The sequence below is a fragment of the Peromyscus eremicus genome, chromosome 15 (assembly GCF_949786415.1).
Source record: "Peromyscus eremicus chromosome 15, PerEre_H2_v1, whole genome shotgun sequence".
In the NCBI taxonomy this organism is placed as follows: Eukaryota; Metazoa; Chordata; class Mammalia; order Rodentia; family Cricetidae; genus Peromyscus; species Peromyscus eremicus.
The window spans coordinates 85,520,895-85,534,783 of NC_081431.1; the positions used below are offsets into that span (position 1 = coordinate 85,520,895).

Here is a 13,889-nt window from a genome sequence, read left to right on the forward strand (position 1 = left end):
GGGACCTAAAGTAAACTGAGTATACAGCAAAGACTCTGTTTGCTTCATTCTGGACCAGTAGAAAGTCATTTTAGCTGGGCAGTGGAGGTGTGTACTTTTAATCCCAGCACTTGGGAGGCAGAGGCAAGCAGATCTCTGTGAGCTCAAGGCCAGCCTGATGTACAAAGTAAGTTTCAGGACAGACAGGGCTACACAGAGAAACCCAGTCTTGAGAAACTCAAACAAGAAAGTAAGTTGTTTAAAAAAAACAAACCACATGACTGGAGAGATGGCTTGGTTTAGACACTGGCTGCTCTGCAGACAATCTGTGTTCAAGTCCCAGCACCCAGATGGTGGCTCACGTCTCATGTACCTTTCTGGCTTCTGCAGACGCCAGGCACACAAGTAGTATGCAGTCATACATGCAGGCAAAAATCCATATGCAAAATAAAATTATTTTAATTAAAAAAGAAAGCAGGAAAAATATGTATGCCTTAGACAAGTTACTTACTCTAAATAGTATACAAGTTCGTTGTCACTGGCTGAGCTGTTTCTTACATGAGGGTTATAGGTGAGTGCCATCCTCAGGTCAAGCACGTCTATAGTGTACAGTGGGTCTCTAAAGAGGATCCCAAGCATTTCTGATAATAAATGTAGATCCTTTTTCTAAATTTCTGCATGACCCCAATCTTTTGTAATTGTCTTACACATAACAAATAGTAATGTTATGAGCAACTTGCCTTTATCAGTTTTTTACATAACTTTCAACTTAGCTGTCATGAAAATATTTTAGTGTGTGCAAGTGCGTACATGCATGTAAAGTCCAGAGGTCAACCTCAGGTGTTGTTCCTCGGGAACAGTCCACCTTAATTTTGAAGACAGCATGTTTCCCAGGTTTCCTCCTGTCTCCACCTCCCTGGTGCTAGGATTGCGGGCACACCATTGCACCAGTTCTGAGGTTCAAGCTCAGATCTTCATGCTTATGCAGCAAGCACTTATCAACTGAGCCTTTTCCCTACCCTGCTGGAAATGTTTTATTACCTTTCATGTTTAGAACTCACTTAATTTAGCATTAGATTACATAATTTAATGCACATAGTCCTTATTTATATTATTTAATTAAATTATGGCATGTTAGAGATAACACCAACATAAATAGATGTGTAAGAATGTACCTAGGTGGGTCTTGGTATCAACTTTCCCCACAAAGGTGCCATCTGTGAAGGAAGCCTGACTCCTGAGTGTTTGCTGGGCCTAGGCACTAAGAGGCTTCTTTCTATGTGATCGCTTCTCTGATGGCCCCTGTTTGGTTTTTGTTGTTGTTGTTGTTGTTGTTGTTGTTGTTTGTTTTTTTGGTTTTTCTTTTCCTTAACTACCTTTCCTCAGTCATTTCCGAGGATTTAATGGTAAATCACTTTTTACCCGGCCTTAGATGTTTACGGACTGACATGGAACATCTGTCTCCAGAACATGAGGTAAGTGCCTGTGACTAGCAGCACCAGGTTCATGGGATTCAGCATCTCCTACACACACACTCTTCTCCCTGTGTAAGGCTTGATTGTGACAGCCATGCTTAACACTGTTTAAGTCTAGCTTGGCATTATTTTGTGAGTTCATTTACTAGTTGTAATACTTCAGCAGGTTCTTTAGCATCTTTGACATTGAAGTAGGGATAACACACTCTCCTTCACTTGTTACAGGAGAATGTAATCTGAAAATACCTGTGGGATATTTTATCTGTTGTATGGAACTGTCTTTGACCACTAACTTCCTTCAGTTCAGTTCTTTCCCTGCCTACCACCTATTTCTAACTCGATGTCTTCTAGCGTTATTTCATTCCAGCACTCTGCCTACAGCTGACTTCCACACTATCGGCACTTAAGCCTGCTTACATGTCAGAGCCTTGGCCCAGTCTCTTCCCAGAGTCCCTAACACTCTATCCTCCTCAGGTTTTTAGAATGTTTTCAACTGTGGTTTATAGTATTTGACAATGTTAACTGTATTTCACTAAAGTGACTTTTCTAATCAGGTTATTTTAAGTTCCATGATAAAAGAATGTGAACAAAAAGTAGAAAACAAGACTGTCCAGGAGCCTCAAGGGTAAGACATTTATTCTTTTTTAAGGCTTATTAACCTGAATTTCTCTGTCTAAATTTGTCTGGGTACAATGTTTTATTTTGTGTTATTTTGTAATCACTTATTTGGAAGACAAAATTATTCAAGTCAGGCATGGGTGGTGCGTACCTTTAATCCCAGCACTTGTGAGGCAGAGGCAGACAGATCTCTGTGAGTTTAAGGCCAGAGTAGTATGCATAGTGAGGTCTGGGACAGCCAGGGCTACATAGTGAAATTCTGTCAAAAAAAAAAAAAAAAAAAGACAATTATTCACGTCAGCTTTTTCAGTGGTGAAAAAATACATGGGGACTTTAAGATTCAGATCTCTACCCTGTGCTTTTACCTTCCCTCAATATTCTGTGCAGCCTAGAGATAGCGTCTGTGTCTGTGTGTGCGTGCGTGCGTGTGTGTGGTGAGGGGCACAGGTATGCGATGGCACACACGTGAGGATCTGAGGAAGACTTGCAGGAGTCAGTACTCTTTCTGCCATGTGGGTCCTGGGATTAAACTTGGGGTGTCAGGCTTGATGACAGGGGCCTCACTTGCTGAGTCGCCTCTCCAGTCCCCACAGACACTTCTGTTGTGCTACTGGACTGAACTTTACCAGTCAAATAAATAGTACCCATAAATTTGTGACAGGAGCTTTCAAATGTGGGGGATGTTCCAGCCAAACAAGATAGAACTCAAAGATTCAGTGAATTCGGGATTCAGTTCAAGTTAGAATGTTGAACATTCAAAATGGGAATAATTTACGTATGGGTTCATATACTATTATTTTCAATGAAAAATTAAGGTTTTGACTAACTTGATCATAAATTAAGCTCAAGCACAATTTCCTTTAAAGCTGACTATCAAAAATAAACATTTAATTTTATCAGTCATGAGTTCTCACACATACAAATAGGCACATATACATGTTTGCACGCGCACACTGACACACACACACAGCTCATACTCCTCCCTGAAGTCAGTACACATAATAAGTTTCTTGCCTCTGTAAAGTATTATGAACGTTTCTTAACCTCCTATGATGACAAGAGAGCTTCCCCACCCACTCCACTGTTTAGCCTTGGCTCTGACTCTGTCCTGGGATTGCCAGTGTACACTACCATGTCCATCTGAAAAATAAATTAATTCTAAAATGAGGCAAGTTGAGCACTTGCAGCTTGCCACACATTGCCCTTGACTTGTTCATACGCGTTTCCTTATTTAATCCTCGGGACATTTTACAGTAGAAACTGCAAGCTGTGTTCTTTGGACAAGGAGATAGAGCCTGTAAGATCTAGAGTTTCTTGATCAAAACCACAAGGCAGGAAGCTGGTTTCCTGTCTATTGCAGGACGCTTGTTGGGGCACTGAAAAAATTGTGCTTGATCAGGGTTCTCTTCCTGTTAAGTAGTGTGATAATAAGCAATCTTTCATAGTCATTCAGATTGTGTTTACTTCCTGCACACTAGGCTGCTGAAAAGGAAAGAAGAAATGAATTTGAAGACAGTTAATTGAAAGTAATACAACTAGTTGTTCAGAACACACACACACCTCAAAAAAGGAATAGGATTGTTATCACAGTGCAAAACTCACTGTAATTTAATTTGCTCATTTGGGAAATAGGTAATACCGGTGTTCTAGACTTGCTGTAAAAATTGAATGAAGTGGCTGGACAGTGGTGGCACATGCCTTTAATCCCAGCACTTGGGAGGCAGAGGCAAATGGATCTCCGTAAGTTCAAGGACAGCCTGATCCGCAAAGTGAGTTCCAGGACAACCAAGGCTACACAGTGAAACCCTGTCTCTAAAAACAAAAAACAAAAACAAAAACAAAAAAAAAGATTCAACTATTGAATGAAGCAATAATATTAGATCAGAGTTAAAAGAACAGCTACCCAAGGCTAGGAGGATAGCTCAGTCAGTAAAATGCTTGCTATGCTAGCATGACGGCCTGAGTTTAATCCCCAGAACCCTGGTTTCTGTTTTGTTTTCTGTTTTTTTAAGGACCTGGTGGTACATTCTTACATTTCTAGCTCCAAGGAGACAGGAGGATCCCTTAGGCTTCATGTCCAGCCAGCCTAGCCAGATCAGTAAATCTGTCTCAAAAGAAGATGGATAACTCCTGTAGAACAAAACACGCAGGCAAAAGAACAACCATTGAACTGCTAACACATGTAGAGTGCTCTCATGGGCCTCCCACTTTGCATTTGTGTCATCCCAATAGGCCTCTGAAGCAGACTCATTGTATAGAGAAGCAGCTTCTTCAAGGCATCACAGCTAGAAAGTAGAGCCTAGATTCTGTCCTCAACCATGTGTGATCTTAACTGTTGCTGCTTGTCATGTAAAATACCAAATCCTAGGTGACACATAAAAATTCCTCTTCACAAATCTCCATTTCCTTTGTGTGACGTAAAGATGATATGTTACTAACAAATGAAAAACTTGAGTGCCCCCAGAATGGCTCAGCAAGTTAAGGCACCTACCGCCATGTCTATGGCCCAGGTGGTGGAGGGAGAAAACCACAGTTGCCCTCTGACTTCCATACATGTGCTGCGTCTTAAATTTTTAGTTGCTTTACATTCATTTTAAATTTTCTTTTCTAGCTCGATGTCAATTGCTGCAAGTTTAGTGAGTGAAGACACAAAGACCAAATTTTTGAACAAAATGGGCCAGTTGACAACCTCAGGTGCCATGCTGGCCAATGTGTTTCAGAGGAAGAAGTAGAAACAGGAAGGGAGCCCCAGCGAACACTAAGGTGGACCTCAAGCAGACTGGCTCCTTGTACTTGAAGCGCTTTCCTTTTTATTTCCTGAGCTTATGTTCTTGTGTTATCATTTTATCCTAACCTCCAAAGATATTTGCACTGCTTTTGATTGTTGCTGTGTATCTGTTGGTTTAGGAATTATAACTGTGGTAATAGAAACTTGATTTAATGATCTGTACCAAGTCCCTATTCTATGTTCTTATTTTTGAGAATAACTTTTATATATAATATATATATATATGTATAGTGAAGAGGGGTTTTTTGGTTTTGTTTTTTTAATTTTTATTTTTGAATGGGATATTCGCAAATATCTGTATTATACTCTAAGCTATTACAATGGTACTTAAAATAATGTAAATTTGAAGTCATTGTTATAAAGTAATAAAAGTGGAGATTCCTTAAGTATTTAAATTATGAAAGAATAATGCAGACTTTTTATTATTTCTTAACTGACTAGAAAGAGCCACCAGCATTACTCTGTGCCTTTTGGACTTCAGTTTGTGTGTTCTGTAGGGATCATATGCATTCCTTTCACACAGTACTTGAGACTGCTGTGGTGAATTTGAATGCAGATCCTACAATAAGTAGATAATGAGGCTTAAAACATTTCACATCTCTCTTGAAAATCCTTTAAGTGCTGTTTAGCCTCTCAACATTTAGAGCATACAATGGTATTACCTGAGGAGAAACAGCACTTGAGCATGGTGAGGAGTAGCCAGGGTGAATTTCACAATTGTACTCGATTTAAATGCTCAAAAATAAATGTACTGAGAAGAGCTAATGATCATTTGTCCCCAGTTGAAATACACAAGAAAATATGATTGAAGTCTGAAATTTTACACCTATTTCCTATAACACATTTTAGGATGCTTTATGATTATTTAAATTTTGCAGTTTACCTTTTCATCTAGTCTGAGAAGGACTAAAAAGTGTAGGGACTTTGGAGATTCCTTTTTCCCTTCTAAACTAAAAGTGGCATTGGTTACGTTATTATTGGTTAGTCACCGCCTGGTCCCTTAAATTCAGTGGCTGTTCCCCATTGGTGTTTTCTATATAGTCTTATGTTGACAGAGAGTTCCACTGGAATTTGGTGGTTGTCTACACAGTGACACAGAGAGGTAGGAAGGGTGCTGCACATAGGAAAGGAGTGACTGGTTTAAGGGGTTAATGTGAGGCCTTTTCGAAAAATGAATTATTTTGATAAAAAAGAATTCTCATTTTACAAAGTTGATGAATATAGATGATTCTCATATTTGTTGTATAAATTGACTTTAATACACCTGAATTACATTCACTTCCTGGGAAAGCTAGCTTTCCCACACAGTCAAAGCTTATAAATTAGTGTTTGCCTTAGGCAAAGCCGTTTATTTCTTTTACCTATAGTGAAATTATTGAATAGTCTTTCTGAACTGTTGGATTCTAGGCATTCCTGAGAAGTTGAAAGTGGCTACCTTTCATGTCAAAACGTTGATCTGTTATAAATAAAATGTTTTTGCATACTTGTTTTGGTTGTGTATTTTGTTTTCATTTTGAAACACTGTATACATACAAAAATTAGAAATCTAATCTCTATAAATTCTCTATTCTAGTTTATTTTTACTAAAAAGGATTGTGGTGGTCTAAAACTAATGCATTTCAGACGTAATTCTAAAGAAATGTTTATACTCTGCTCTGAGCTGTAGTGGAATATCTGTCTGTTTGTTACCAGATGAGTAGATACAGAGCCCCCAATTATCTGGAAATCGTGCCAAGAATCAGGGCAGATGACAAAATTCTACAGATGCCTGAGTGCCCATGTGGCCTGGTGTGTAGGATAGCCTAACATTATCCTTCCATGTTCCTTAAGGCATTTTTAGATTGCTTACAATGCCTAGTACAGTATAAATGCTTTGTTGTTTATAATATTATTTGGGGGAAAGAAATAATTTCTCTTGTAATATTTTATTAGTTCTTTGAGAATTTCAACAATGTGCTTTGATCATGTACCCCCAAAGTCCTTCCATGCCCATCTCTCTCTCCCTATTGTCCCAGCTTTGTGGGGTTTTGTTTGGTTGGCTTGGTTTTGTTTGATTGGTTTTTTGTTTGTTTGATTGATTGGGTTTTTTTGTTTGTTTGTTTGTTTGTCTGGTTGGTTTTTGTTCAGTTGGTTGGTTTTTGGTTGGTTGGTTTTTGTTCTGTTGGTTGGTTGGTTTTTGTTTGGTTTGTTGATTTTTTGTTTGATTGGTTAGGTTTCGTTGGTTGGTTGTTTTTTGTTCAGTTGGTTGGTTTTTTGTTTGGTTGGTTTTTGTTCGGTTGGTTGGTTCTTTGATTGGTTGGTTGGTTGGTTTTCGTTTGGTTTGTTGGTTTTTTGTTTTTGATTTTTGGTTGGTTGGTTGGTTTTGTTTAGTTGGTTGGTAGGTTGATTTTCGTTTGGTTTGTTGGTTTTTTGTTTGGTTGATTTTTGTTTGTTTGGTTGGTTGGTTGGTTTTGTTTAGTTGTATGGTTGGTTGGTTTTCGTTTGGTTTGTTGGTTTTTTGGTTGGTTGTTTTTGTTTGGTTGGATGGTTCTAACTAATAAACCCATCAGTCCAGTTTGTGCTGCCATACAGTCTTGGATGTGTAACAGTCTTCCACTGGAGTGCAGTTGACTTACCAAGGACTACAGTTTTAAAGTTTATTATTTGGGGGCTACTACAAGTATCAAAAATAAAGCTGCTTGATAGAGACAGTTTTTGTGAAAAATTTTCAATTCATAGTTATGAAATCCATGGATAGGGAGAGTAGACTAATATATTTCTGTTACAATTTTTATCAATGGAGCCATCTATTTAAATAATATTTTTAGAGGGAAACAGATGGCAAGCCATACAGTATATCTCAAGTGAGACTCCCTTATTTTTTTATTTTTTTTAAGAGATTTTTCTATTTGTTTTACATATCAACCACGGAATCCCCTGTCCTCCCTCCTCCCACCCACCAGCCTCCCCCCCCAACCCACCCTCCAATCCCACCTCCTCCATGGCAAGGTTTCCCCTGGTAGTCTGCAGAGCCTGGTACATTCAGTTGAGGCAGGTCCAAGCCCTCCTCCCTGCACCAAGGCTGAGCAAAGTATCTCAGCATAGGCACTAGGTTCCAAAAAGCCAGCTCATGCACTAAGGACAGGTCCCACTCTCACTGCCTGGGGGCCCCCTAAACAGTTCAAGCTAAACAACTGTCTCACTTATCCAGAGGGCCTAGTCCAGTACCATGGGGGCTCCTCAGCTATTGGTTCACAGTTCATGTGTTTCCACTAGTTTGGCTAGTTGTCTGTGTACTTTTTCCAATCATGGTCTTGATATCTCTTGCTCATAGAATCCCCCCTCTCTCTAGTCGATTGGACTCCGGGAGCTCCTCCTCTTCCTTATTCTTTTAACTGTCTTATCTATCATTAAGACTAAACATGATGGTGGGGGTGGCTTGTAAAGTGTGAATTCTTTACAAATGATAGCATTGATTTTAAGTTCTTCTAAAATACAGGAAATATTTGAATGGTAGGAGTGCCTGTCTCTATATACAAGTTGTGGACCTAAGAAAGATTTTAAATTGTTTCTCTCACATATTTCTTGCAGTAATGACAAGTCTGACAGTGTCACCAAGTGCCTAGTCTGCATAGAGATAGTAAACAGCCTGACACAGCCCATCCTCACCAAGCCTGTGAAGGGCAAGGAAGAACAGGTTGACAGGAAGGCTTAGGAAGGATTGTTATCACTAGAATGGCTGCTTACTTTGACTTCTTTGAATTGATATTTTGCCTGAAACTAGCCAAAAATAAGCTTTGGCTATGTGAAAAGGGAAGAGAGAAGAACCGTAAGTGCATGGGGCATAAGGTGGCATAAAGAGCTGGGAGGACTAAAAGACCAGCATGGATAGAGGGGCCTGGCAGGAGTTGCTGAATGAATGGTGGGTAAGGACAGTAATGAGGCGAACTCAAGCAAAGGAGCTTGAGTTCAAATGTAATTCTGTTTTGCATTTGTTAAACCTATGTCAGAGTTGTGGATGAAAATGTCATTCAATAAGTGAGCTAGCTGCACCTGCATCTCAGGAGAGGTCAGAGCCAGACATAGTCACTCCTATTTCCGGGATGAATTACTGTGGAAAAGAGGATCTAAAGCAACCCTGGGAATCACACTTAGAAATTCCAGCAGAGCAAAAGCAGAAGAGGATAATGAGGCAGGAGGGAAAGCAATACTGGCATCATGCAAGCAAATAGTGTTGCAAGGAAGGACTTCTCAGGTGCATCCATGGCTACTGTTGGTGGACAGAAGTTACTGAAGCCACTGGAAGCGTTGCTGATGAAGTAGGTAGTTTAAGGGAACTGCTGGGAGTACAAATGTGATGGGCACATGCTAAGGAGAGGCATTCATGTTGCTAACAGTCTTGTGGGATATTTGTACAATGTTTGAAAATGTATTGCTGTGGTTGGTGTAATAAAAAGCTGAACTGCCAATAGCTAGGCAGGAGGTATAGGCAGGACTTCCAGGCAGAGAACTCTGGGAAGAAGAAGGCGGAGTCACCAGCCAGATGCAGAAGAATCAGCATGGGCAGTACAGACTCTATCTTAGGGAAGGGCCACCATCTTAGACCACCTCCAGGAAGGACCTCAGGAATGTGCTATGACAACTCAAACAGATAACAGGGCAGTATGCTTCTGAAGATATTCTGTCTGTGGTTTATAGCCTTTAAAGATATTCAGATAATACTGCTGAGCAGCCCAGATAATCCCGCTCAGCAAGTTGTGGTTTCACACTGAAAGTCTAGACCAATAGTTTCAAAAAAAAATCACCTTGCCCCATATCCGTTCTACCCAATCCCAAGATGCCAAAGTGTGTAATTCCCAGCTTGTGGTTTTTCCCTATAAAAACTCTACCCCTGGGCCCACTGCTGCCACATTTCCCTCCATCTGCCTGGGGGTGGCCCAGGTTCGAACCTGACAATAAAAAGACCCTTATGTTCTTGCATCAGAAACCAGCTCCTTGGTGTTCTCTGGGGGTTTCACAAAACGGGAACAACAGTAACAAGCCACTAGACAGAATGTAGATTAAAGTAAATGGGTTACTTTAAGTTATAAGAGCTAGTGGGACAAGCCTAGTCTAAGGCCAAGCTTTCATAATAAGTCTCCATTCCATTATTTGTGAGCTAGCAGCCCAAAGAAAAATCCTACTACACAGTCTTTCAAGAAAATTTGGCCTGAACAGGAGCTGTAGTATTGGTACTGTGGTGACCCGAGGCTGACTGAGAATGAAACAACAGCCAGGGACAGTAAGTATGAGGCTGAAACCCTTGAGAAAGCAGTGAGATTCACACACAGAGGCACTGCCCTATTGAGATAGGAAAGGATGCTAAGAGGGCAGAAACTGCAGGTGACTGGTAGGAATATTAGGGGGTTTCCACATAATCCCTTCTATTTTCTCAGTGAAGTCTGAAGCAGACATTAGCTTGTCTGACCTATAGGAAATATTGGAAGCTTATGAAAGAATTTTAAAATAGTAACCTTCAAAAATGGCAGAGTGTATTTGTGGAAGAACTATAGGCCTGCCAACAATTTACAAAGCCCACTTGAAAATAAGAATTGTGAAATTTAAAGAAGCTACTTAGCACAATTGTTTAAAACAATTAACAAGATCGGCTGTTCCCAAGAGGTGCAGAAATAAGGCGTAGCCTAAGCTGATTTTCCATGTGCAAAATAGGACGTTAAAAGTACTGAGAAGAATTATGTAAAGTGATGGCTATAGAATCCAAACTAGATAAAGACAGAATGAGATACTGGAGTGAATGTAGGAGGGGGGAAATATGAGCTCTCAATTAAAAAAGACAAGTGTAATGAGAATATTTAGGTGAGCGAAGTGGAGGGATGTGTCTTGTGGAAGCAGAAATGGAAAGCAAATGACACAGTCATTCTGCCTCCACGTTCTAAAACACAGAAGCTTGCGAAAACAATTGAAACCAAGTGAGATGACATCTTCAGGGTAGCCAGAAGTCACTTAGAATGTGATGTAGAAAATAACCTAAAGAGAGGTTATGCATGAAGGTGGTTCTCCAAAGACAGGATGGCTTTCCATGGACCAAGCAAGTGACAGGGAAGGATCAGAAATGAACTTAACTTTAAAAGATGTTCAGTGGCCAAGGATAAGAGCTCAGGTTAATGTACATACACATCTGGAGATGGAAGTAAACAAGGTTAGGGTGAGCCTACCCCTAGTCAACCTGGAGATCTAAGATCCTAGTTTGTTTCTATTTGTGTTTTTCCTTTGTCAACCCTGGTTCAGGTCTTCTCTTTAATATTTGTGTTCTGAAGTATCAAAGTAATGTTGCAGCACCAATATGATTTTTTGAGTGTTTTTGGTTGGTTGGATTTTCTTGTATGTTATTGCTGGGACCTCTACCCATTTACTAAGGCTTTATAAGAAGTGAATCTTTATAAGAAGTGAATCTCTGACTGGAGATTCAGATGCTAAGAGCATTGGCTGCCCTTCCCAGGGGACCCAGGTTCGATTCTCAGCACCCACATGGAGGTTCACAAACATCTGTAACTGCAGTTCCAGAGGATCTGACACATCTTCTGGTGTTGGCAGACACTGCACACACATAGTGCACAGACATACATGCAGACAAAACAATACCCAGATATATAAAATAAAAATAAATCTTTTTTTAAATGAACACATGTTGGAGAAAAAGTAGAAGTCCCTCACAGAACCTGTTTTTCATAATTGTTTACTTCTCTCAATATTGTATTTTCTGAAAGAAAATTTCTGAAGGTTACCTTTTGTCTTTTTTTTCTTTTAGAAATTATGTTCATTCCAAAGCCCTTTTGTGTTCATTGATCATTTTTCCCCAGAGTTCTTGTTTTAGTACTACAAAAACAATCTTTATTTTCTTTGAGGATTTTAACTAGAATTGTTTGTAATTTTCCATTTTATTATCTGTTTTCTTCAGTATTATTTTATGTTTGCCATCTTTATTTCACATTAACTGTTTCCTCAAACATCTGGTCACTCTTAGCTATTTGTTTATATTCAAAAGTGAAGTAAGCTAATTAGGATCATCTGTATCTGTTGTTGGGCGACAATTCTTCACAGGTCTCAAGTTCTTAGAGTGCTTACATGCAGAGACAGCTGCCTGTTTTCTAGTCTGTTCCACAGATGCTTCTGCAACAGATACTGTCTTGGAAGATAGTATTGTTCTCCAGAAGGAAGAGAAGATTGGCATTCTGCCTAGTATAATAAAGTCTCCTTCCAGGACAAAGGTCAGGCAGGCTCTGCCTGTAGTTAAAAACCTGACTTCCCTATGCTCCAGTTCCTGTTCTGTAAGGTACATGCCCTGCTTTACCTTACCCTGTGTAATTCAGGGAACTGCTTACTGCTATTGTAATGAGTAACAGAATGTGTCTTCTCTGTGGCACCCATAAAACCCTCCAACTTGTCAGCATTCAAATAAAACAATCCCTTAGATTCCTCTGCAGTTCCTGGTAGTGGCAAGACTTATCATCCAGCAAGCTCCATTGACACTGAAGTCCAAGAAAAATTTCTCATTAAATACAAACTGAGTCATTTTAATCTACCTGTGAACCTGAAGGTTCCCAAGTGGGTTAATATCTACTCCTAACTATTTACTGCCTAGTCAGAAACAAAACCATATCACCCATGCCTCCATTCCAGATCTTATACTGAATATCAGTCAGTGAATTACTGTTTATACCATAGAAAATAAACCAGACACTAGGGTATGAAAATAATTTAAGCCAGTTTATAAAAGAGCCCACTATCAGAATTACTAAAATGAACAGTTGTTCTCAACTTTCCTAATGCTGTGACTCTTTAATAAGTTTCTCGTGTTGTGGTGGACTCCCAACCATAATATTATTTTCATTGCTACTTCATAACTAATTATTCTATTGTTATGAATTGTAATGTAAATAACTGCAACTGTTGTGAAAGGGTGATTCGACCTCAAGGGGGTCACTACCTACAGGCTGAGAAACACGGACAGAAGATCTATTAGCAAGTTACATAGTATCGCAGAGAGTGCGCACTACAGGAATGCCAAAGAAGAACATGCAGGTTGGAGTGCATTTTAAAAGACTGAAGCAAAAGAGAAAGGATGAGGGTCAAGGAGCAGAAAGAGAAGAGAAGGGAGCAAACTATTTCATGAGAGAAGTGCAATGAACAGGACGGATACAAGATGGTTCATGTATGCTAAAGCTGCTGAAATCCTATGACAAAGTCAGTAGGAAGTCCAGTAGTGACACAGCAGACAGCAAAGGGAGGATTTATTTAGAAAGGTGGGAGAAAGTACCTGCCTTTAAAATTCCCTATTCACCAAAAACTCTTAAAGTGAAGGCAAGGGGTGGAGTGGTGATCAGTGGTAAACCACTTGCCTAGCATGTGCAAGGGCCAGAGTTTGATTTCTGCATTAAAAAATAAAAATGATGGGGAATTAAGAAAAACATAAATCAAAACATACCACAGACTCCTCCAAACAAAACCAATGCCACTAGCTAAGTGAAATGCCATATGAAAGGAAATGAACCTGGAGGGGATGAACTTGACAGTGAATTACATGACTTAAAATATCTGCCCAATAGAAACTACACATGAGTCTGATGAGATGGAACAGGAGTTGCTGCATTAAAGCTTCTGGGTTACCCCAATGGTGATAAGGTCAAGTAGCCAGGACTCAGGAGGCAGAGGCAGGTTGAGCTCTGAGTTCAACCTGCTCTACATAGTGAGTTGCAGGCCAACCAGGGCTACATAGTGAAACCCTATCTCAAACTGAAAATCAAGAACACTACTATGCATCAGACTTAAAGAAGTTAAGGGTCCTAGTGCAAAGAACATGGAACTTATAGAGGGGAAAAATCGAATATTAGATGATAAAATGCTCAACTTGTATTTGACAGTTTCAAAATATACTGAATCAAAAACTGAAGCAAGAGGACATATTACTCCATTTTAGGACTTAGTGATTTTAACCCACTTCTCTCAGAACAGTTTAGCAGTCATGGTGGTTTGAAAGAAAATGTTCCCCA

General features: G+C 39.7%; 1 protein-coding gene across 3 annotated transcripts in view; it reads left to right on the forward strand.

Moving 5' to 3' along the window:
- The window catches only part of Relch (RAB11 binding and LisH domain, coiled-coil and HEAT repeat containing), a 95,405-nt gene extending 89,056 nt beyond the window's left edge, over positions 1-6,349 (forward strand). For all 3 annotated transcript variants that reach the window (XM_059280082.1, XM_059280083.1, XM_059280080.1), the window contains exons 27-29: positions 1,366-1,454; positions 2,009-2,079; positions 4,684-6,349. In XM_059280082.1, coding sequence (XP_059136065.1) covers positions 1,366-1,454; positions 2,009-2,079; positions 4,684-4,804 — 281 coding nt within the window. In that variant the 3' untranslated portion in view covers positions 4,805-6,349. The remainder of the gene's footprint in view (positions 1-1,365; positions 1,455-2,008; positions 2,080-4,683) is intronic.
- Positions 6,350-13,889: the final 7,540 nt, after the last annotated feature.